General features: G+C 31.8%; 1 protein-coding gene across 1 annotated transcript; it reads left to right on the plus strand.

The window, feature by feature from the left end:
* Positions 1-25,167, plus strand: LOC129003551 (QRFP-like peptide receptor). The gene is made up of 9 exons (XM_054431848.1): positions 1-129; positions 9,327-9,482; positions 10,267-10,425; positions 15,707-15,828; positions 16,425-16,548; positions 17,826-18,031; positions 20,672-20,771; positions 23,599-23,759; positions 24,966-25,167. Exons 1-9 carry the CDS (start codon positions 1-3, stop codon positions 25,165-25,167), a joined length of 1,359 nt encoding a protein of 452 aa, XP_054287823.1.
* The last annotated feature ends 1,199 nt before the right edge of the window (positions 25,168-26,366 follow it).

The raw sequence follows: 26,366 nt of genomic DNA on the forward strand, positions 1-26,366 counted from the left end.
ATGACAGCCAGTGAGTCATTACTGCCCCTGGACCTTGAAGCTACTCAGATTGAGGAGTCATCAGAGAAACCAATGTCGCCACCTCGAGATACTACACCAGAACAAATCCAACCACCTTCGGAGACATCAGTCTGTGAAAGTGTTAAAATAGTGTCGGGCGCTCTCACTTCTAGTGAAGCGCTAAAGCAGAGAAATTGTGATGGAAATTCAAGTCCAATTTTTAATGTAAAAAATTTAGTTAAGAATCACTGTTCCTCCAATAACCCTAGTTCATGTGAATCAATTAATATCTCCATGGAGGTTGGTTGTTTTTTAGAGGAAACCCACATTCAAAACTTAAGCTTGCAAAGCAAATGCCCCCACTAAGTGACCCTAAAATAATTAAAAACTTTTGTGTTGTATGTAATAATTTTCATGACTTTTTAAATGATGCTAATGCTTATAATACTAAAGGCTCATGGCCAGTCTGTAAATCAGCTAAATTTGAAAAGAGATTTTTGTGGTTAATGCACCTTAACATTGAGGGTGGGTTGATAAGTAAAAAAAATGATCTCGAGATATTCTTAGAAAATTCAAATATTCCTATTGTTTGTTTGAACGAGCATTGGCTTAAGAGTGTAGATATAAATATTTTAAATAGCATCCCAAATTATACAATTGCCCATTTTTATTGTAGGGAAGAAGGTAGCCATGGTGGTTCCTGCATCTTAATAAAAGATAGTTTAGAGTACACTATAAGAGATGATTTCTGTGTTTTAAATGAAAATTCTATTTTTGAATCATCATGCATTGAGATTTTTACTTTAAAAATTATTGTAATTTCAATATACAGGACTCCTTATGTAACTAATTTTAAGTCTTTTCTCAATAAGTTAGAAAGGTTATTTATAATGCTCAATAAAACAACAAAAATAAGAAATGTATACATAGCTGGGGATTTTAATATTGATCTGTTGGAGGACTGTAGCCATCCAAATCAAAAACAAGATTTTATTTCTCTGTTAAATCAATATGGGTTTAAAATTAACTTTACATCACCGACTCGAATTACGCAACGCACTGAATCCTGCATGGATAATATCTTAACTAGAAAAATAAATTCACAATATTCAGTCCAGACAATAAATTTAGAATTGGGTCTTTCATATCATAGGGCTTTGTTTATAAACATTTTTGATAGTTCGTTTGAGGATAATAAGGACAGGACAGATAAAACAACTAAAAAAGAATGTTTTCAAAAGCCAATGTCACAAGTTTTGTAAATAATATTAAAGAAATAAAATGGGATGTATCTATAAAAAAATGTTTTGAAGAAAATTGTATTAACTTTTTTTGCCATTTTCACAATACTTTTGAAGAGTCTTTTCCCTTAAAGTTTTACAACAACAAAAATAAGAATCAAAAGATGTCTTGGGTAACAAAGGGTATTAGAATGTCTAGTATAAATAAACGAGAACTAAGTAAACTGGCAAAAAAATCAAACGACGGACTCTTTAAGGATTATGTTAGAAAGTATAAAACAATTTTCAAGAAAGTTTGTAATCAATCTAAAAGGATGTGCAATGCTAAATTCATAAACAAATCAGAAAATGTGAGCAAGGCTGCGTGGTGTGTTGTTAAATCAGAGCTGGGTTGTAAAAAAGTCAAGAATAGTTTTCCTGATATTAGACCCTCATATAAAACCATTAGCAACGTAAAAGAAATAGCTGAATTCTTTAATAAAAAATTTACCACTATAACCAAGGAAATGGGAACATCACCATGTGAATTTGAGGCACTAAATATGTCAAGGAACTTAATGACTAGTAAACAACTATTTAATTTTGATTTTAAAGCCATTGAGCAAAAAGATGTAGTCAAAGTAATCAAATCACTTAAAAATAAAAAAATCTGCGGGATGGGATGAAATTTCAGTGGATCTCATGAAAAAAGTCATAGACTCTATTTCAGAACCTCTCACAATTATTATTAACCAATCATTTCAAAACAACATATTTCCTAAACAATTTAAATATGGAGAAGTCAAGCCACTTTTTAAGAAAGGTGAAAAGCATAATCCTGACAATTATAGGCCTGTATCACTTTTACCTTCTTTTTCCAAGATTTTTGAAAAAATTGCTTATAAACAAATTTATAATTTCTTGGAAACATACAATATATTTAGTAGTAAACAGTTTGGTTTTAGAAAGGGTTGCAGCACAATGACCGCTATATCCCATTTTGTTAATGAAGTGTCATGGGCCTTGGATGAGTCACAGAATACAATGGGGGTGTTTTGTGATTTATCCAAGGCTTTTGATTGTGTCAACCATGACATTCTTTTGAAAAAACTGGAAATTTATGGATTTTCTAAGAAATCTATTTTATGGTTGAAATCTTATATAACAGGTAGATTTCAAAGAACTGTTATTTTAAAAGGAGGCTTGCAGTCAAAATCTGAATGGAGTGAAATTAGAGTAGGTGTCCCACAGGGCTCTATTTTAGGTCCTCTTCTTTTCTTAATTTATATAAATGACTTACCTGAAAATATTTCTCATAATTTAATACTGTATCCAGATGACACAACTGCTGTTGTTAAAACTAAAACGGAGGATGATTTATGGATGAAAGTAGAAGACGCTTTAATGGATCTTAGAAGGTGGTTTGAAATAAACGGACTAAAATTAAATCCAGAAAAAACACAACTAGTAAAATTTAATACGATACAATCCCGAAATTTCACACATAAAACAAGAACCAAAACTGTCAAATGTACAAAATTTTTAGGTTTGTATGTTGATTCAAATTTAACCTGGGCCAAGTGCATTGAAAACATATTACATAAGCTTAATTCTGCCTGTTTCCAAATGCTTTGTTTGAGAAATATTTTGGATATGAAAACACGTTTAATGATATATTATGCCTATTTTTATTCAATATTGCATTATGGGATTGAATTTTGGGGATTCTCATCAGAAATAGAAAAGATTTTTAAAGTTAAAAAAAAAAAAAATACTTAAGAATAATGACATTTGCTAAATGAAAACATTCATGTAGACCAATTTTTAAAGAACTTAATATAATGACTGTACCAAGTTTAATCATATTTAAATCCTTATTAATGGTACAGTAAAATTTTGAAAACTTATGTGCGGAGAATTTTGACCATCCATATAACACCCGTTTCAAAAAGAATTTTCAGTTTCCGATTCACCGATTAAAATTAATAGAAAAAACACCAAAATATATGGGAAAGAAATTGTTTAATAAACTGCAACCAAAATATAAAGATTTAATAAACAAAACGTCTTTTAAAAGCAGCCTTGCCTCATTTCTTGTAAACAGAATAAATTATAGTATTGACGAATTTTTTGAATGATGGTAATTTTAGCGAATTTCCCTATAGGGAAGTAGCTATTACCGTAGGTGGCACGGTAAGACCTAGACCCGGGACCGATTTACTTTTTCATTTTGATGTCCTCAGAGGCCAAAAACACTATTCGTTCAAATTTTTATATATGTATATATATATAGACTTATATATATATATATATATATATATATATATATATATATATATATATATATATATATATATATATACGTCCGTGAACGCGATAACTTGAGTAATTTTTGTCCGATTTTGATGAAATTTGGTTTAAAGGTGTAAAGCGGGATAAACTTGAATGAGTTCGCTAACCAGCACGATCGGACCATGGGAACGGGGCTTTACGGGGGGTTTTATGGGGTAAAAATTGGTTTTTCTCACTTTTGACCCTCAAAACACAAAATTTCCCAATTTCTCTTTAGACCTTTTTAAAGAGCTTAAAAAAACAAATAATTTAGTATATAAAAGTATTTTTGTTCGATTATTAGTAACGGAGAACATTAAAAAAATTGTAAATTTAAAATTCCCATGTTATTCTTATGGAGAATATTGTCAAATGTTGTAGTTTGCTTGTTTATGAATATATTTTGATCAAACTTGGCAAATTTATTTATTTTGTACTAAGCTATCAATATTTTACTCAAAAACACACTTTATTAGTTTCCTTGTAGCAGCAAACCTAGGTACTCGCTAAACCTAATGTTATTAAAATATATTTAACTGAAAATCAATTCAGACAAATGGAAATTCGCTTAGTCGGCAGGTTTGCTGCAGCGGGGGTATTTTAAATTAGCAAATATTATGTTTTATAAAATAACCCAAATAATTATTTGTAAGAATCATTGTTTATTTTTTAGTATTTTAGGTACTTATTATGATATATGATTATATTGACAATGTCACCTGTTTTTGTAGCTTATGCTATGTAATCTGTAAAACGTTTATGTGACAATAAAGATACATTTATTTATTTATTTATTTATTTAGGGTCAAGGGCAAAAATGGGTAAAGGGCCAAAAAGGGCAAAGGGCCAAAAAGGGCCAAGGGCTAAAAAGGGCCAAGGGCCGAAAAGGGCTAAGGGCAAAAAAGGACCAAGAAAAAAAAGCGCCAATGGCCAAAAAGGGCCAAGGGCAAAAAAAGGCCAAGTGCAAAAATGGGTAAAGGGCAAAAAGGGCTAAGGGCCAAAAAGGGCAAAGGGCTAAAAAGGGCCAAGGGCCAAAAAGGGCCAAGGGCCGAAAAGGGCTAAGGGCCAAAAAGGGCCAAGGGCAGAAATGGGTAAAGGGAAAAAGGGCAAAGGGCCGAAAGGGCAAAAGGCCAAAAATGGCCAACGACCAAAAAGGGTAAAGGGCAAAAATGGCCAAGAGCCAAAAAAGGGCCAAGGGCCAAGTGTCAAAAAGGGCCAAGGGCCGAATAGGGCTATGTGCAAAAAGGGCAAAGGCCTGAAAAGGGCCAAGTGCCAAAAGTGGCCAAGGACCAAAAAAGGGCCAAAAAGGGCCAAGGGAAAAAATGGGTAAAGGCCAAAAAGGGCCAAGGGAAAAAATGGGTAAAGGCCAAAAAGGGCCAAGGGCTAAAAAGGGCCAAGGGCCGGAAAGGGCTAAGGGCCAAATGGGCCGTGGGCCAAAAAAAGGGCCAAGGGCCAAAAAGGGTCAAGGGCAAAAATGGGTAAAGGGCCAAAAAGGGCAAAGGGTCAAAATGGGCAAAGGGCCTAAAAGGGCAAAGGGCCAAATAGGGCAAAGGGCAAAAAAGGGTCAAGGGCTAAAAAGGGCCAAAGGGCCGAAAAGGCCTAAGGGCGAAAAAGGGGCAAGGGCTAAAATGGGTAAAGGCCAAAAAAGGGCAAAGGGCCAAAAGGGCCAAGGGCCGAAAAGGGCTAAGGGCCGAAAAGGGCCAAGGGCCTAAAAGGGCCAAAGGCCAAAAAAGGTGAAGCTCCGAAATGGGCCAAGGGCCAAAAAGGGTAAAGTGCCAAAAAGAGCCAAGGGCCGAAAAGGGCTAAGGGCCGAAAAGGGTCAAGGGCGAAAAAGGGCCAAGGGCCGAAAAGGGCCAAGGGCCAAAAAGTGCTAAGGGCCAAAAAGTGCTAAGGGCAAAAATGGGTAAAGGGCAAAAAGGGCGAAGGGACGAAAAGAGCCAAGGGCCAATAAGGGCCAAGGGCCAAAAAGGGCTAAGGGCCAAAAAGGGCTATGGACCAAAAACCTAAGTATCATAACATAAGTATTGTAACGACTGATGAAATAATATGCCAACTTTAAACATTTGTTAGTGTTTTATAAGATATGAAAAAACAATTAAGTCCCCAGATTTGTTCAACTTTCCCCCAAAAGGGGATAATGGTAATACTTTCACAATTTCTATATTATGATGGAAAATTATTCGTATTAGATCAAGCTAGATTTATATCGCTCATTTTTATTATAATTACACTAAATAATGGTGATTCAGCTTCAAGAATAATTTGAACTACAATAATACTATTGTGGGTCAGTTCAAAGAAGGTATATCTAATATTCAGGACGATTCTCTTTCACTGTGAACCTTTTCGACCCAATGGTTGAAGGGTCGGTCGTTTACATATACAATGTTGTGTTCTGTTCTTCCTTATTTATCAACAGAAGTATATAAACAATGAATTTGTTGCTTATCTCACGTGAATCCTACAATCACTTTTTTGTGAAATTAGATTTTCAGATTACAAGAAAGACTCTTGTGTGTACGGAAATAACATTTATAGACTCCGTTTTACATACTGAAAAATTTTAAATGAGCTCGGCTTAAGTCCTAAGAACCACTGTTTAGATTTGAAATCTAAAATAGCACATTCTACTTATTGATGACACAATACAGATTGTAAGTACAATTATTAATAAAAGATTTTCTTCCTTTATTACATGTTCTGGAGAAATGTGTACCTCAAACGGTTTCAGACTAGTAAAAAGTATATAAAGTAATGATAATGAATTGCATAACTTATTTAGAATTCACTACATAGTAAATTATAGTATACCATAATTGATGCAATATGTTAAGGTTACGCTCTATGACAATTCACCTTCCCTACATCATTCAACATTAGATCCATCTGGTGGGAACATTAAAATGAAGTGAATGTCGTTTGGAGGGACCCAAACGTTAGGCTGCTTCCCAGTCGCCCTTTTTAAGCCAACAAAAAACACTTTATGAGAAATATAATTTGGAAAAAATAGTAATTCCAGAAGTCACTGCTTACCGTCGCTATCTCTTTCACTCATTACATAGTATTTTTTTAAACAAATAGATTATAACACCCCTATAGTGTTTCTATTAATATAATATTATTGACAAATTTTAAACCTATATTTTTTAGTCAAACGATTTTAATTATTTGTGAGTTTTATAAACTTAGTTTACAAGTGTATAAAATACAATAACACTATGATTAAACCTAAATAACATTTTTCAAATAATTTAAAGATAAAAAATACCAAGCGACACTAGAAATAGTTTTTTTAATGTGTACGGAACAAAATTTACTAAATTGTTTAGGGGCATTCCATCTTAAAATAGTTTAAGCCTTAACGACATATATTATTGTTGGAAAGATAAACCTGAAAATTAACATAACCTAAGGTGCCTAGTAATGGGTGTAAAATATTTTCAATTTTATATGGATAATAAACGTGTATTGCTAACTACCTAATAACATATATTCAGGCTTTCTACCATTAGAAAGTTTATAATTTTACACTATTCATCAAACAAGTAGCTTTACTATAAAAAAATTAAATACAAGGCGAATGTAAAATCTTATCTTTTATTTCTTTATATTCATCGTTAAAACTATTTTATTTCTTTAAATGTCATCCGTAAAACTGAAATATCTTAAACGTCCACGAAGAAATCGCATATTTTCTACTGCAACTATCAAGGACTACGAAGGTCGAAGTGAACTTCAGATTGAGCGTTAATCTTCTAATCCTTCAACACCGAACCAATATCCTGTAGAAGTGGAAACTGAGAGAGAGGTTGAATAAAATAAACACTTGGTAGATTACTGATTGAGCTCTGTAGATTATGGTGTAGATTTTTGGATTTGGATAATTCTAACCTTAAAATAACTTCTTGATTAGAATTTTATGTTGGTGCACTATTATGTAATAGGAGGGTCAAATATTGTAAAGAGGAAGTGTTTGGCAATGTTGTGTGAGTAGGCTGGTAGTGTTGTTAAACAATAACTTGTTGTGCTGACCTACTGAAGGCTATTCCTTTAAGTAGGCCAGTGCACTTGATCAAGGGTAATATTCAAGTTATTAATTTTCATGACAGTATTGGAAGTCTGCCCAATAAATAAAATAACTTAAATTGAAATCTGGGAGACTTCAGTTTACTCTGTTTTCAAATATTTCAAATATATTCATTCATGTATTTAAATGAAATACTTATCGAAACACAATACGATGTTGGATAGTGTTAGACGGCGTATTCGATTTATTATACTCCAATTGAAAATTATACAACCGATAAAAGTTATACTTTGAAACTTTCAGAGATCACTTATATTGGATACAATAATCTGTTATTGGAAATGGTTATTGAATGTACAATTGATGTTTCAAAATAATTTGAAATTGGGTTCTTAACCGTTATTCGTATAAGTACCAAAGGGCGTATGTCAGCCAATTCACGTAGTATTTTTTAGCAAGGCATAGAATATGTATTTTTCTTAGGCTAACCATAAATGGGGTTTAAACGAGAATAAACCAACAAACAACGAACAAACAGAAAACCTTTTAGATTTATTTTTTCAACTTCTTTTAGAAATAAAACGTACACATCCAATTACATATAACATACAATAATCATTAAATTAAAGCAATAAGTGGGAAAAACTTAAGTATTTTGTTTACAAAGGGATTTTGACAGAGAAATGTAACTATAAAATATAGCTTTCACACAAAAATACAATGACCTTCCTGCTGGTGTATTGGTATTTCCTTTCCTACTTTTTTACAGTATTCATAAACTAATTCTACAATTCACTGGCTTGAATAGATTTCTAAATATAAAAAAAAACATTTTGGTAATAACAAATATTTGTCACCCTCAAAACTTATCGTTCTTTAATCTGTACCCATAAACTTATGTGTGCGTAGATCGTATTAAAGTATCTACTCTAATAAGACCTAAATCAATGTTGTGGCATTAGCCACTATTTGAGTATCAAGACATACAAATGTAATACAGCTGACACCCACTGTGTTGTCAAGCGGGGGATTACATAAAATATAAGACGAGTTCGGTGCCGCAGGAGCCTCTTTCATTACCTTTGTAGCAGAAGTCTATACTGAATCTAAAGCAGATCACAATGCCTCTAGTTGGTCTTCACGTTTGAATCTTATTGGATTTTTTATTTGATTTTTACGAACTAACTAGATAAAATGTCTACGGTTTTATTGACTTTGTAAATATAATTTGTTTTATAGTGGTTAACATCAGTAAATATTGTAACTAACACCACACTAAATTTGGCGTTAAGGAACTCTAGGTTAGAGTACTATTACTTTTTACGTTTTAAAAATAATAATTCGTTGTTAATATTGTTATGAATACGTTAAGGAGAAATAAACAAAACAGACATAAACAAGGATAACGTAAATATTCTGTCCACATATGTTGTGCATAACGCAACGTAATACATGAATAAACCATATTTTTACATAACCGTATGTAACATACGTAAAGAAAATAAGTAAAACCTTGTTGTTTTACGGATGGAACCTGACGTGAACGACGTTACTGAAGACAGATGGCAAGTTTCTATTACATAAATTTACAATGTTGTTTCATGGAAAGGGTCTGTGGTGTGGACAAGATTCTATTAAATAAACCCACAAGTTTAGTAATTTATAGATTTGGACCTGTAATGTACATTATTACTGACTACAGATACAATGTTTCTATGAGATAAATATACAAGTTTGGTACTTTACAGATGGGGCCTGTAGTACACAATGTATCTGACTACAACTACTATGACTACGAGATAGACGATGACTGTTTCTACAGCTACAATAATAGTGATTATGAAGACAACGCACAACCTAGGACTTGGAACTGTTTTTATTGGGATGAACTTATACCTACACTGGTAAGTTGGTAGTAAAAATAATCGTAGTTTTTTACATTGAGATAAAACTCTTAAACGTAATAAGACCATTGAAGGTTAGTATTAGTGTGATACGATTATTAGGGTAGGATTAGCGTTTCTTGGTAAGACATGCTGGAATTTTTCTGTCCTAAGACACTAGGTTCTAGACATCATTTTTCACATTACTTCAGACTAGATCTAATAGAGGGTTGTGGATAAATCAATTGGATAAATCAATTGATGATTTTGTGGGATTTGAACCCGAGACCTCAGGGACCGAGACCCTGCGTCTGCCACTAGACCACCTCGTCCCCCCATTAACTATCTCGGCTTAGTGAAATAACTAAAGGCTGATTAGTTGGGGGTTTTATGAAAAAAAAACCTAAAACATTTTTTACTAAAATGCTCTATAGAAGTAAGCTGCTAGTGTGATGAATTAATTTAATACAATAGCTGAATTCGGTAAGCTAAATTCGGTTGCTTGGTTCGAAAATGGACCCACTTGTTCCTGATCATTGGGCTTTAAATAAAAGATTTTTCTCAGTAACAAAGCTATACAAATCATCTCAGTCCATTCTACACTCATCCTCCACTTCGGTCAAAATATAATCTAGACTGCCTTCACCTCAATAGATAATTTATAAACAAACTAATTTTATCCTTCTAAGAACTTATAATGTTAGTCAATTGATTTACTAAACACAACTATGACATGATTGAAGTTTTAATAATCAAACCTGTACAACAAATGTTGGTGCTTTACTAATAGTTCTGAATTCCCCAGGTAGTCTACGGTACGACGTTTCTTCTAGGAGTCGTAGGCAACACGCTCATAGTTTTTACCATCTGTCGGTATCGAAGAATGAAGAGTACAACAAACGTGTTCCTAGCAAGCCTAGCCTCTGCCGACCTTCTTCTCTTACTCATCTGTATACCTGTCAAGGTACCGTCTTTTTGTTTGTTTATTCTACAAGTTTATCTATGCTGGCTGGGTTCAGATTAAGATGCTACACCGTATATATTAGAGATGATCATTGGTTTTAGCGAGTTTCGTATAAAGAGTGCGCTGTTGTTTGAGGTCTCGTTGTAAGATCTAGACCAGAGATAGAATCTTTTCCGTGTTGTGGTCTCTAGAGGCTAAAATCACCACCTGTTAAATTCATGTACTATTAGTATGATAATTCGAGTAATTTAAGTCCAATTTTGATGATATTCTGTAAACCTACGTTTATTTGTACGTTGCAACCCTTCATGTTCAAAGTGTGGGAACGTGAGGTATTCGGGGTTTAATGGGGTAAAAGTTGAGTTTCCCTATATTTTGACCTTCAAAACATAAACATAAAATTTAAACTTTGCTGTTTGTCATTCATTGAATGTCCTCTTTGCAACTAACAGTTAATACAAATCCTCTGTATTCATTTAGGATTCTACTTTCATTTCAATTATGCTATATTATAACAAAAACACAATGAGATATAGCAGTATTTAAACTGTCCAAACGTCTTAAAGAAGTCAATTATTTATTCAAAAACAAACATATTACGATGGACGGAAAACAAAAATGTTCAATGCACATGAAGTAACGTTCTTGATTCCTGTAGCGGTTTGCTTTGGCAAATTGGAACTATAATGATTGTTAACAGTAATCTGTCGTATCGGAACGTTGTCTTCGAATCTCTAGAGTTTCGTCTACTGCAATGTTTTCTCAAGTTTTTTTTTTTCTGTAAGTTCGATTCTATTTTTATACTAAATAATTACTGTTCTTGACGATTTATTTTTTAGATTGCTAAGTGTTTTTTAACTGAAAGTATAAAACATGTTATTTTAAAAATGTACCAACAATTCATTACAACACATTATTTTGCTTTAGAGAGGAAGTAGAATTTTTAAATGACTGTGAATAATAATATAGAGTTTGAATAACCTAACTTAAAATAACATAGAGATAAACTTTTTTAAATAACAAATAATAATAATCTAGAGTTGCAATAAAGCATGTAATATTATTAATACTTTTGATACCATATTAAATAGATATAATTTATGAATTAATTACAAATACTACACGTAAACAAATCTCCAATTATGAAACGAAAACCTGTCGGGATTCTACTGCACATACTGTTTACACGTAATATAGTGTTTAATATTATTTAAATAAAAAACTAACACAAATAAATTAAAATGAAATTTAACTGTAAATATAAGGCTCTATGATTCGCCAGCTAGGTAGGAATGAGACAGCCAATATTGGTATAGCTAAACCAATTGGAAACACCCGACGTTCTCAACTATCTACAACTACTCGAGTTTTATTGAAAATGCTTTATCATGGAACGTTCCAATAACACCTTGAATATATTTTACATAGTTTATTCAAGGTATTTCATTTTGAAAGTCAGATAAAAAAAAATCAAATAAGTAATCAACAACGAATAGTAACATTTGTAAAATTAGAAATATTATTTCAAAACTTGATACCACATAAGCCTCAAGATAATAACCCAACTTAACAGAATACATTTCTCCACAGATCATAATAATGATAGTAATAACTTATTCCCTCTTAAATGCCACTTATATGGTTCCGTTCCTCGAAAAAGTTAGTAAAGCCAAAATATTTTAATATTGTAGCACTGTGAGATCCATGAGCAAACATTGGACAAAAGCACGAGTAGGTAATATCACAAACTGCCTCAAATGGCGCCTCTCTTACCCTGTGTTATTGTTTTTTATCGATCGTCCAAATATACATGTTTCAAAATTTGTATATGGCTTCATAGTGTGGATGTTTCAAAACATTTGTGTGGTGTTATAGTTACACAGTTATCCATTTATTATGAAATATAGGGAATCTTGGACATGTGCAATTAATTCCGTGAAAACATTAACAATGTGTGAGTTAAAAATGATCCACAAACACCATCCTAACTACTAGGAAAACATATTTCTCCCCCACAACATCGTGTGTGGGATTTAAATTATAATCAGCCCTAGCAGAATCTATATTTTGACGTAGTAAATAGCACGGATCCTCATTAGTTAATGCTGTAGTATGAATCTTAACCAATATTTTGTAGGATTCTTTTTCATGTAGTTCATGTAGTTCATGTTTCATGTGGTTGTTTTTTAAAAACAATTTCATTTCCAAGGCAAATACAACTAGTGCTTAAAAAAATATTTTCCAAGTTAATTTAACTATCGTCATACATTTTGTTGTAAAGATTAGGCCTAATGGTTTCGATTCAACTGAAACTATCGGTATTATATTATAAAACTAACATTAAATGTCGATACATCTTAAAATTATGAAACAATAAAAATTAATTATTCATTCATGATAGTTTATCTTGGTAATTTAAATGGTAATTGTGGCCCAAGACACTTTGAATTTCCCTTTTACTTTGTGTTCTACCGTCTCTAAAATGTAACGTTTATTATTGTAACCAACACCTTCCTAAGTGTAAATAAGATTATACAATTTATAATATTAATATATATATATTTAATATTCAGGCTTAATAAGATATGGGAGAGTTAGTAAGCGAAACATTTAAGATAATTGAGGTTTTATTTCACTTATACCTATTTTAGAAATTCAGAAGCCATTACTGTAAGTAAACATAGCTAAATTAAAACCATTTTAACCATGTTGTCATGTTGTCTGCAAAATAATTTTTTAGTAACAATTTACAATACATAAGTTATCACGTTTAGACATTCGGAACCGGTTTTTACTTAAATAAACCCATAAAATGTCCCATAAAGCCCCATAAAGAACCCATAAAGAATATCGTTCTAGTCACAGTGAGCCACGTCGAAAAGTAATAAAATAGGAAAATATTACGATCGACAACAATCAGTTTCCTTTTTGCTAACGTGTATTTATTTTTTGAGCAAAATATTTATCATAATTATCTGGAAAATGTATTGGAAAGGGAAGAAATTGAATGGTATTATGTTATTGCTCGATTCTTGTATTGCTTTTCCTTGACAAATTGCAGCTATAATGATTGTTGGCTGTAATCCCCGTATCAGAACTCTGTCTTTGAATCCCTAGTAATTCTTCTTCTGTAATGTTTTATTTGGAATTTTTTTTTTTTGGAAGATAAAATGTAGTTTTATACTAAACCAGCTAATATTCCCGTGCTTTGCAACGGAGATGACCCTGATGAGAATTTTGTCCCTAAATCGGTTGTATAAAATTACACATCTGCCTTTGGTTTCAGAACTAAATCCAATTGGACCTTTGGTTTGATTTAAAAACCTTCTTTTAAAGCTGAACTAACTTATAAGGCTACTTAGTACAAACTACAGTATATAAGGCCCTGATACATGTACGAAAATAAAGTACCTATGTGATGCATTTTTAAAACGTACGCTTACGTTTAGTTGAAAAATATCTAGACAAGAGGTAAAAAAGGAGCGTACACTAATAGGACACTGTAGTAAATCAAAATACCCAGCCGCAGCATGTCTGCATACTTAGAAAATTTTAATTTGTTCGATTGGAGCTTTACCTATTTAGCTGTGGCCTATTTAAAAATATAAGTCTTACCTCCGCCCATTAGAATCTCTAATTTAAAAATCAAGTGATGCTAAATCTTATCATAAAAGGAACAGCGAAACTTTACATGCTAGCACAATATGTAACTCCCTATATATCAAATAAGCATAGACTGATGACACATCAACTTTATCACATTGATAACCTGTTACAACGTGTAAAGGTGCAAAACTGACTTGCGGTTGAGGAATTCCTTGGTCCATGACCGCAAGAAGAGTAATCAAATTAACTTTACGGTTGACCAAGTTTAATTTTCTTCCCTGGCATTGTTCGTGACGAAAAACCTCCTTTGATGGTAGTTAAACTTGAGATGAACAGCTTTTTCTGTAACTTTACCAAGACAGTGAAGAAAAATATCATTTTATGGTCAATAGTAATTTTCTATAAAGTTCCGTTGTTCATGTGCGTATGTTGTGTTTTAATAGCGAAGATGAAATATAGCATTTAGCTAGCTCATACAGGATTGCTTATAAAGAATAGTAAATAATTAAAAAATCTATTGGGAAATTTTATTTTCTATATCATCTAATCGAACTAACTTTAATAACCCAACCTAAAGATAAAATCAGATTTTAATATTATTTACAACTGATTGAACAAATCCTAGCTCGATCTGTTGTATTGCTGACATAATAAACCAAGTAATAATTGAGTTACGTTTTAAATTTTAGAAAATAAAGTTAAAACTATTGATAATGAAAACATTATGAGCAATATGTATGTTAATTCAAAGTGTTGATTATAGTTTAATATTTCGTATTTTTTTCTATATATTAAAATAAAATAAATTCTTTTATGAATGTTTTATAGGGTTTTTATTGGTTCTACGAAAATGTATACCTTAATATAGAAAATGCATAAAATTTTTAAATTTGTTCTCAATTTAATTAAAGTTTTTTTAATGTTGATTAGTATGCAAACAAAAGGATGCCACACGAAAGGCTAACTATTTTTGTATTTTGTATGAAAAATTAATGAAATAAATAATAATGCAGAGACATTGAACTTTGTTAAAATAAGTTTTAAAATAACGTAAGTATTTTTTTTTTTTCAATGACCTTTTTACACAAAACAAGTTATAACCTACTCTTTGAAGAAGTTGATTCCTTTGACTAATTCAAGCTATGCTATATTTATTTTGTCGTTCGACTTATTCTAAGTACTCTATTCGACTCTAGGTTAACGTGAGTTTCCTCATACGATCCTACGATATTCCCCTGTTTAGCGATAATTAAAACCAACACTTAACAGTATATTAAATTGTTTTGGTAGTTTACTGTGCCATTTAGTATCAGTATTTAAGGTGTTAGATTTTTTCGCGCCTTTTAACAAAAAAGACAACCCTTAATGGTCTATTAGCTTATTCTGGGTCAATCGTTTAGTATTTCCACTCCTGTTGTTACTGTTTTTGTTGTTTGCTTTTTATCGCGATGTTACTGCGGTTGTTTGTTCGAGTTAACTCCTGCCGTTACTGTTGTTTTTTTATTTCACTCCTATTGTTGCCGTTGCTATTTATCTGTTATCACTCATATTGTTACTGTTGTTTTTTTTTTTTTACTCATGTTGTTACCATTGTTCTTAGTTTAATTTCACTCCTGTTGTTACTGTTGCTATTTGTTTTATTTCACTCCTGTTATAACTGTTATTGTTATTTCAGATAGCAAAGCTATTCTCCTACACGTGGACAATGGGGATCCTGCTTTGCAAAGTAGTCCATTACATGCAGAACGTGTCCGCTATTTGCTCAGTGCTTACCCTCACTGCTATTAGTGTTGAAAGGTTCGTAAATATCTCTAAAAATATTCAATAACAAAGTTAAAGCTGTTTGAACACGTATCAATCATGAGAGCAATAATATTTGTAATGTTTAGGGGTTGCACATAAATTAATATATTAGTTACAAAACTCTTTATTTGTAGTAATTTAGGTAGTTATGTAACGAATAGTGATGATCAGTGATTGTTCTACTGATAATATTTATGAGCTTTCTCATATACATATGTAATTGGAAGTAAAGTTTTGTAAAAATATATTCCTAAAAACTAATTTACTATCCAGAACTCAAGTATAATGATCGCAGAGTTAATATATTACATGTGATACTATTTCTCCATTCCAATGACACTGATAGCTCTAGTTAAAGGTTAATTTGACTTACGTTAACTAATAATTTTATACTCAAAAAGATCTTATTCTATGTTGACATTAAACTTCCCTATCATACTCATAATGCATGATCTATTATTAATATATAAAAAAAAACATTTTCTTAGAAAAGACAGCTTTAAAAGAGTAGCTATGTTAGTAAAAATGTAAAAGCTCACTTATAAAGAAAATTAGCCACGTTTTACAAAGTAGGTGGAAATGTGTTGCAGGTACTATGCAATAGTCCATCCAATGAAAGCAAAATATATTTGCACCATAAGTCAGGCCAAGAAGATTATTCTAGCAACATGGTTGGCGTCTATTTTGCTGGCCTTGCCTAACCTTGCTATTCAGGTACATAATATTGTATATAATATATATGAAATATAATTTAATACATAACTGTTCAGCGATTTTATTTTAGGTTAAGGTTTTTTTTGTTAGTAAAACAATAGGTAAACAGTAAGCAAAATTGTGGCTATACATGGACACTAAGAGAAAATTTTAAATACTATTATATAAATTTATGTGCACAAAGTATTAACTTAATTAGTAAAGTGGCAATCCCATGTATTGACTAATTAAACTCTACAAATAAACAGAAATAAATGGATTGATAGAATATAATGTATTTATAATTGGACGTATTATAGAACCGTTATACACTAAGTACTGTATCACAGATAGCTGATACGTGTACAATAAATATTTGTATTTTTGTCTTGATAATTTATTGGTAGACCACCAAATTGTTTCATAATTTATAACCTTTAAAAATTTCAAAAAAAATCTAAAAAGGCGAGTCTCTTTAAACTTATAAGGAATCAAGTATTTGGTCAAGAGTGGAAACTGCGTTATGTTCTGTGACATATATTAAATGTTTTCAAAATCACGAGTCCTTTTAAGGTATAAAGGACAGACATATACACTACTTAAAGAGACATATATCCAGATCTTTACCATTAATTTGCCTATCATTTATGTTTAGTATGTGACCTGGTTTTATACATCGCCCTAACAACAATAATTACAAACCTCTCAGAGAGGTAATATAAATGATTCTGTAAAGGAATATTAAGCATTAACAAATACGATTTTTTGCATTTATCCAATGCAACTTTTTAATGCACTTTATGTATTACCATAGATAAATAATATAAAACGATATAATCATAAACAATAACTGGTCTCCTAGTTATATAACCAATTAGTAGAGCACAAACCATGAAAATAACCCTAAAATAGTATAAACAAAATTTTGACTATCCCAGCGATCAATGGGGACGTACATGAACTAGACACGAAAAACAAGCTTCAAAATTTACAATGGGATGAAGAGTCTACTTGTGTTGCTTCGTCTATAGTATTACTAGCACGATAATAATTTTAGTGAAGATTGTAGTCTTCCCGGTATCCATTGTAATCCATTGACATCCAGTGTCTTCTAAACTATGTTTCGTAATTGAAAAACACAATTTGATGAAACGGTCCCAACCAGAAGACAACTAACATGCATACCATGATAATATTTTAAATATTGTTAACAATAGTTTAAATATTGTTTGAATATGTTTAAGAATTAAACAGATTATCTTAAAAACGAACTATAGTAAACTCCTAGTAATTTCCAGGTGCACATGGCAGTTGGACCCCGTTTCAACCTTTTTTACTGTACATTGGACTACGACAACCGACCCTTGCTGAAGCTGTACCAGCTGTACATGCTGGGCCTGATACTGGTAGTACCTACCAGCGTCATGGTAGTGACCTACAGTGCTATCTGCTGGGAGATTTGGCAAGTCATGAAGGAAAGGCATCGCATGGTGACAGGCAGAGCGTAAGTGTCGATAAAGTAGAATAAAAACACTTTAAACTTAAATATCGACATTTTTTACTTTAAGTTCGTAATTCTCCTGCCAAAATATATATTTTTTTCATTTTTGAATAATATTTTACAGCTTAGTATTACATTCTCTTTCCTTTGACGTTGTCACAGAGAAGTGAGATACAGAGGAAACAGAGGAAACGTTTAAGTAGTGTCTAGCAAAGGTTGCTGGTGTCCAGGCCAAAGTCTATCACCACCCTCTCATTATCATGTACTACAACTATCACAGTGAAGAAAGACCCTGTGTCCTCTGTGATATGGATTTCTGCACAGTGCTTGCCACTCGGGTTCTTCCTTGCTCGTAACAAGTATTTCCGGCACAATATATTAGAGCTGAATACACACGGTCCTTCCATAAGCAATTTTCCTCCGCACCTTATTTCTTTGTCCTTGTTTTTTAAATGGAAGGACAAAGAATTATCCCTGAGTTATACATATCTACATACCTACAAATACCTTTAGGCAAAACACATTTTTATACCATTTAATCATACATAAACTTCCAATATTTCTACACAAGAAGTATTTATTTATTATTATTTCCATTATTTTTGTGTTGTTTTTTCAATTGTTAGCTAAATTGGTTAACTTTATCCTACCATTTTAGATTGCAAGTAAAAAGCCAGTGTTATACCGGTACTGTTAAAGATGGTAAGAAGTAAACTTGCCTTTTTCACGAAAGTAGATGTGATCTGGTCAACATTTAAACCAGATAGAATTAACTAAGTACACAACTTACTTTTGAGATTGCAACTAGTTGTTGAAGTATAATATTTCTCTAAAATATCATTTTACAATCTTGCCAAGTTGTAAGCCCATTTTAAAAGCTGGCTAAAAGTTAACATTTGTTCTGTTTAGGGAATAACATAAACTATTTATGTACTGTGTTTAGCTACAATGGAATTTACTACCAAGGGAGCTCCATATTATATTGAAATATCTTCTCGTCTTCTAGCTTGCGTTTTACCATTTTAGTATGGAGAATGAATACATTTAACATTGAATTACAATAAGAAAGTTAAATTAATAATTGGTCAATGAAAAAATTAATCTTTCAAAGAAACTCTGACAACAAATTTTGGTTTATATTATATTGTTGGCACCAACCACATAGGTTTACAGTTTTTATAAAACATAAAAACAAACACCCAAACGTACTAAATTCATAGTGTAAAACGTACATTTGTATAACTTCTTGTATATAAGATGACAGCAAAGCGAATTCAGAATAAGGACGACTTGGGCATCAAAGTCAAAAACTTAATATCCCTAAACCACTTATAAACTAAGTTGGTACTTAAGATGTTTTGTGGCTTTATTATAAGTTATTAGGAGCTTCGGTTGTATAAAGGGAATGGGTTATCAAACAGTGTAGGATAACTAATTAGTGAGGTAAAATGTTCAACAACATTATACATATTTTATCATACAATCAAAGGATAAAACATGGTGGTCATGCTATAACAGTAATGAATATTTTTTAACTACATAAGTAATTAACTTTTTATTTGTATTTTAAAACAAGGACAATGTTTTTAACTGAATGATAATTAGTTCCTATAGTGTAATGCTATAGTAGTAATTATTTGCGAATAATTCAGAATAGTTTGAAAACTAATTAACAACACATACATTGCATACATGCAACGTATGTTACATACATTAGGTATGTAACTTATAAACATAATGGATATGATAAATATTACACGACATTGTTATATTAAAATTTTTCCATCATAGCTAAATAATCATGAATTGTAATGTAACAACTGTATTATAATGTCACCTGTCAAATTGACATTCTATTTATTTGTATCGCAACCTAGATCGTCATTTTGCATAAGTTAACTTTCTCTCTGTATACATAATATATGGAGAAAGAGATTTATTCGTCGGGAGTTTTGAGTTTGAGTTTTGGGTCCCAGTAAACCCAAAAAAGAGATTTTGAAAATGATTCATGTGTGTGTGTTTAGATTTAACTGTCAATTTATTACCTAACCCATAAAATGACGGAGACATATGTTTTTTAACGTATGTTGGACGGCTCCAAGGAGTTTTAGTATACAAATCTAATATTTTGCTATAGTGCATTCAACTTTAAACAAAATGGTACAGGAATCAATACTGTTTAAATTACAGCCCAAAAGTTATTGCTCTTTGTGATTTTACCTATAAATGTTCTAGTTTCTCAAATTACTTACCGATTATAAACGTCGTTGAATAACGGGAGAAAGTATTTGTCAGATTTCTGATACACTTTTTTATCATTGACAATATCGTCCATATTGGCCTCAATCTGTGAGCTGGTGCAGTACAATAATTAAGTTTTATGATAAATATTAGTGTCAGACTGGATCTCAAAATCACATTATTTCTGTCATAGATTCGTATCCCCTTTAGCTACTAAGCTACCGCCTCGGCAAGTGTATGACCAGGTCTATAACCTAGCTTACTATATGTTTGTAATTTTTATTCATTCTTTATTAGAGTTCACATGCTCTGCACACTGTTTACATTCTCACATTCTCAGCAGTAAGAGTACAAACTTTATATTCTCAACTGTATATTCTCAACTCATTCCTATTTTTTTAGAACTCACATGTTCGAGAGTATACCACTTACCAAGAGAGAGAGTGGAGGGTTCAAAAACGAGAACATTGCAAGCGACGACCGCAGCAACAATGTTAGACAAGTGAGTCCATTGTTGAATTGGTCAACTTCTATTCCACACAGATTTACAATTCTCTTTAGCTATTTCACAACTATTTACTTCCATATCTTCTATCTGCTTTATAAGTAACTCCTATTCTTTTTGTGAAATGTATCATCTTTCTATTCTCAGTGCTTGTTATGAATTTATATAAGTTTGCACACTTTATCTTTATCCTATTTAAACATATTTATGTTTTTTTAAATAGGCTGTAAGGAAATTTTTAAGAAACATTCCACGCACTATGGCACGATTTAAACAAGTAAAACTAAATTTACCCAATCGACAGTTGTTTTACACAAACAACGTACTTTTAAAATTGTATTTTTGCTTTTTTTTCTTGCTATCAATTCGTTATTGCCACTAAATCAAAATGTCTGTTTTAGGACTCATTAAAATTTAAATCGTTAAAATTTGCATTTATATATTGGGAGGAATCGTTTTACGTTTTAACTGCAAACTATAAACGTTAATCTTTCTTTGCTGTTAAGATATTGAGTTTAATTATTAGTTGAATCCTTGAACATTTCAACTATTGAACTATTAGTTGAAAATTTCAAACATTAATTTATTTCAATTTTCAAGGCTACACATAAACAAATAATTAACACATCACAAAACACACTTTTAAAGTTAAATAAACTATTACTGGACATTTGAAACCAACACATTGTTCAACAGGGAGTCGAAACAGTTTCTGCAATTTCTTCAATGTTCGGACACGTTCCCAAGAGCAGAATTCAGGTGTGGGTAAGCTAAAGAGGAAATGTCTAAATGCAACTCATGTGCAAAAAACTGGTAGAAAATGTGTTTAGCTCTGTAAAATATAGATTTGCAAAGTTTTGTTACTGTGTTGCACTTTTGTATGTACAGGGTGTTTACAAAAGGTTGTGACATAATTTCCGTTGTGATTTCTTGGGTTAAAATAGGCAAAAAGTGTATACACAACTCTCATATAACGTTTAGTTTCGCTTGTGTTTTTTTTCTAACCTTAATGTTTTGAGACAGCGTTGACATTCCAAGCTATCTTTGTGGATGATTAAAATTGAAACTCTTGAACCTTTTAAAAATAGCGGCGGTTTTAAATATTTTATGCCAAATTTCATAACAGTTTAAGCTACAGCGTTGAAGTTACACAAACATTGCAAAATTACAAATAAAAAACTTCAAAATGTTTTTAAAATTTCAGATATTTAAAATGTTTTATGCCAAATTCCTCGAAAAATCTTAAATTTTATTTAACAGTTTCAAGACACGTCAAGTTTAGTTATTGCTATAGAAATTTTAATTTAACTATGTAATTTTATATGTTTTTTTTTTTGTGAAATTTGACATAACATATATTTAAAATAGCCCCCACTTTGAACGGTTCAGTGTTTTAGTTCTCATTTTACAAAAATAAATCTTGGAATCTCAAGGCTGTATTTAAAATCGGTAGTTTTAAATGGTTTTGTAAAAAATACATGTAGAAAGACGTTAAACTAAACTAGATAGGACATATGTTTATCAAATTGTTTTCTAATTTTGACCCAAGGAATCACTAAGCAATTTAGATTCCCACCTTTTATGAACACCCTATGGATTTGAATTGAAATTTCGATACATTGATAAAATATGTACATATAAATCCCATAAATATTCGTCAAAAAGCTTTGAGACTACTGCATGTGAATGTATATTTCTTACAAGATTTCCTAGCAGAACGGAAATAATTAAATCTCAACTGAATACAATTTTTTTTTTTAAACGAAATGCTCAAAAATCAATTCTTAAAACTTACTTTGAATTGTTGTAACAATGTAATAATGTAATAACATGTCTTGTTGGGATTATGGTTAGCTGCGTTCTTGGCCAAACTATTTTACAAGTTTCACCCGTGGTTTTACCATATTTGTTTGCATGTCAAAACTTGACTTTGTTGACAAGTTTCTAGTTTAGCCACTGGAATCAACAAGGGTTCCAGGCGATATCTTATGTATTCAATCGTTTTTATAAGTATACAATATATTTCTGGTGTATAAATAATACCAAGAAATCCTCAGTTAAAAATTTTCAATATATTTAAGTTTTTATTCAAGCTAAATTTGCCAAGCTGTAAATAAAGCATTGGGACATCTAACATTCTTATTTATCTGATTCAAGAGGTTTTACACTTCTTAATATGCTGAGTTCAGCAATTGTCGATGGCTTTTTGTCACACAATTTAACACTTTTACACAAAAAGATTGTTACTACTCAATCTAAAAACTTCACACTAAATAACTCTTTTTCATGATGAATATCAAACAAAAAACTAACTAATAAAATTATAACAGAACAAATTTTTGCTGCAGTGTATTATAACACTCTTTGCTCAGCGAAGAATGTATCTATAGTTATGATCATCTAACAATATAGCAAATACTAAAGTAATAAACCTGAAGGGTTTATTAACTCGCAGACTTTACAGACTCGCATATAATTAAAAAGTCCCAATTTTCAACTTTAGAAGTTTGGTTGCCTTATGAATTTATCGCTTTTAGATAGAACAAACCAATCAATCATTTTGTAGATACAACTTTCAAATACTTATATTATAGGGACGCTCAAGTGTTTAGTAATTTTTTAGGTAGATTTTTATAGTATTTTTTTTTAATTTTAATTTTACGAAATAAACGTTTTGTAACTGAAATATTTCTGACAAGTTTAATCCTCTATTACCAAAAAATATTCCAATCTAGCCTAAGATAACCAAAGTTACCACTATTGTAAGATTATAGATCACACTAATGATTTTAATACGAGCTCTAACGTGGTCTAGACGTTCCAGGTCATCAAGATGCTGGTGTTGATTGTGGTGATGTTTGTGGTGTGCTGGGGCCCCATCATAGTCCTGGATCTGCTGACGGCCTACCACGTGGTCCCAGAACACGCCGCGGGCACCACAAAACATGTGAGGACGGTGTTCCATCTCATGGCGTACTTAAACAGGTGAGAGAGTTTAGATGGAACCTAAAACATGGTTTAAAATATCTATTTAATATTTCATATGAGGTTTTGCAAAGCAATGAACCTTACAAATAGAATACATGAGAAATTTGTATTGACATTTATTCATCATAAATATATATTTACGGTAGAAGTACTTTCCAAAGTTCAAGGTAAAATATTTAGTTTTAATCTGACTGTTATTTAAGAACAAGTATAAGAAAGATATTGCTAAAGTGTCTATCAGATGAGGTGAAGGAGCAAGCTGGTCTATTGGTAGAGCGCAGGAGTTCGGTCTCCGAGGACGTGGGTTCAATTCCCTCTAATCAACAAAAGATATTTTCGAATTGATAGAGCTTTGACCCCCAGTCCTAGCCGTTCCGGGTTGGATCCTAGCATTAAACCATTAACAAGTTTCAGACTTTTTTCAGGACGATTACTATCTATATATAAAGCCAAAAGTACCCATGAACTTTTGAGAAAACTACAAGTCATACCCCCATAAACCATATACTTAAAATGTTCGTCATGACGAGAAACCTTGCTCAAAACTATCTATTTTTTGCCCCCATAAATTGCCCTTTAAGGTCATAATTGCTTTCCAAAGGAACTTTCCATATACTTAATGTTAAAAATAGCTCAGCTGTTCTTATTTGTATGTTATTCTTTCAATTTATTACATTTTAAAATCTGGTGTGATTATTTGTTTGTAATGCTGTATTCTGTTTTGTTCATTTCAGCTTAACTTAACCAATCAATAGTTTTATTAATACTTATGAAGTCAAAGGGGTTGAAGCCCGTGGGTAAACGCTAGTTTGATTTAACATGTATTGACAATGTATCTGACTAGACCAAAACCATATGCACTCAATTACTTAAAATACAAGATATGTTCGCCTGTATATCAGATACATTCTTTACATGTCATCTAACTTGCTGGGTAGCTGAGTGGTTTAAGTGCTCACTATTAATCAACAGGTCACCAGTTTGATCATTAGAAAAGTCAGGAGCTTTTTGATGGTCCCAAACTGCACCCAGCTGTTCTTTATGATTGAGATTTCAATAAATTATCCATACTGATTAAACAGCTGATCTCAGTGACAAAACTACCCACATCTCACACCATTCTACACTCATCCTTCACTCATATTTGGGATAAAATACGCTCCTAGCTGGCATCCCCCATTGATAATGATAATTCTGTTTTAGTTGCGTCAACCCCCTGGTGTACGGCTTCATGTCAAAGCACTTCAGGGAGAGTTTCCAGAAGACTCTTTGTCGTTGGTGTCGTGGACCTCCTCGGCGTCAACTGTCTGTTTCCCAGAGTCGAGCGACTTCCATAAGATTCAAGGAGAGAGACCGATCTACGATGCTAACCCAGCTGACGACACATTCACCTCACCACCTGTAAAACTACAGAGTGACCTTGAACCTCAAGGTGCCTAATTTATGAAAACCTTAAGGTGCGTGGAAGCTAGCTAAGTACAAACAAAAGTATGGGGAGGAGTTTTTGATAGGACATGAAAGGCAATGGACTTCTTATCGGACTCCAAAATATATTGAAATAGTCTGAGGGGATTTAAAATCCAAAGTTTAGAAATTAACTTTTTCAAGACAAGAATATAAAATTAAAGGGGTGTTTTAAATAGGCTGTAGCGTTAAGTAATATGTTAACGTTTTGAATAATGTTTTATCATATTTCTTACACCAATGTTGAATAAGTAGGAACTCTTCTATTTTAGTACATACCAATGATCTTTGATGTTTACAAATAAAAAAACGAAAAAATGTAAATCTGACAAATTTAGAATAGTTTTATTTTCATTTTTGAACAATTTATATTAATTTTTTATATATATATATATATAAATTTTTAAACAGTTATGTAAACTACAATGATGTTGTGAGTTAAGTCTTTCTTCTAAAGCCAAAGCAAATAGAACTGGCGGGTCAAAGTCATGTTTTGAAATGGCCAGCTGGAGTTATTAAACCGCCAGCTCTATTTGAGTTGACTATAGTTCAAATTTCTAAATAATGGAGGCAGTTTTTGTTACGTTACATATTCCTATAGAAATTACAAAATGAAGGTACTAATCAAGTGAGACAAAATATTTTTATATTATTCGTATAAACAAAAATTTTTCCTCCCTTTCGGTTTTAGCCAAGTGTTTAAAAACGTGTATGTAGTCATAATCGTTTTACACATAAGATTTGACACATACAACATACAAGAGCTTAAATATTGTACTGTAAAAATATTATCCATTGGAGGATTTTTTTTTTTTTTTTTTTTTTTGCTAAGCGAGGTGTATTTATATTTAATTACTGTACATTTTTTACTTATCGTAAAATATAAAAAAAGATGCACCTTTGGCACTCAAAAATTTGAAGACAGCAAGTCAAAAGTGTGATTAAAAACAAAAAAAAACCCATCTTTCTTTATACCACCTCACAATAATAATCGTCTGTTATACCCAATAATTGGCCCTGATGCTAGACTTAATTTCTTACATATTGATAAACCTGTCCAAAACCCAGTGGCCCTAAATATTAATTGTAATAAACGAGAAAACGGATTTTGGGACATTTGTATTGAATGTTTAGTATGAT

Source organism: Macrosteles quadrilineatus, unplaced genomic scaffold, assembly GCF_028750875.1.
Source record: "Macrosteles quadrilineatus isolate MER2022 unplaced genomic scaffold, UCM_ALF_1.0 Scaffold_9__3_contigs__length_116548681, whole genome shotgun sequence".
NCBI classification, from domain to species: Eukaryota; Metazoa; Arthropoda; class Insecta; order Hemiptera; family Cicadellidae; genus Macrosteles; species Macrosteles quadrilineatus.

Bases quoted from the DNA above. Each gene is read 5' to 3' on its own strand.
- LOC129003551 (XM_054431848.1), top strand. From the start codon at position 1: ATGACAGCCAGTGAGTCATTACTGCCCCTGGACCTTGAAGCTACTCAG. The intron at 130-9,326 runs GTCTGTGAAAGT...GGTACTTTACAG, and splicing joins AACCACCTTCGGAGACATCA to ATGGGGCCTGTAGTACACAA. The intron at 10,426-15,706 runs GTACCGTCTTTT...TTGTTATTTCAG, and splicing joins TCATCTGTATACCTGTCAAG to ATAGCAAAGCTATTCTCCTA.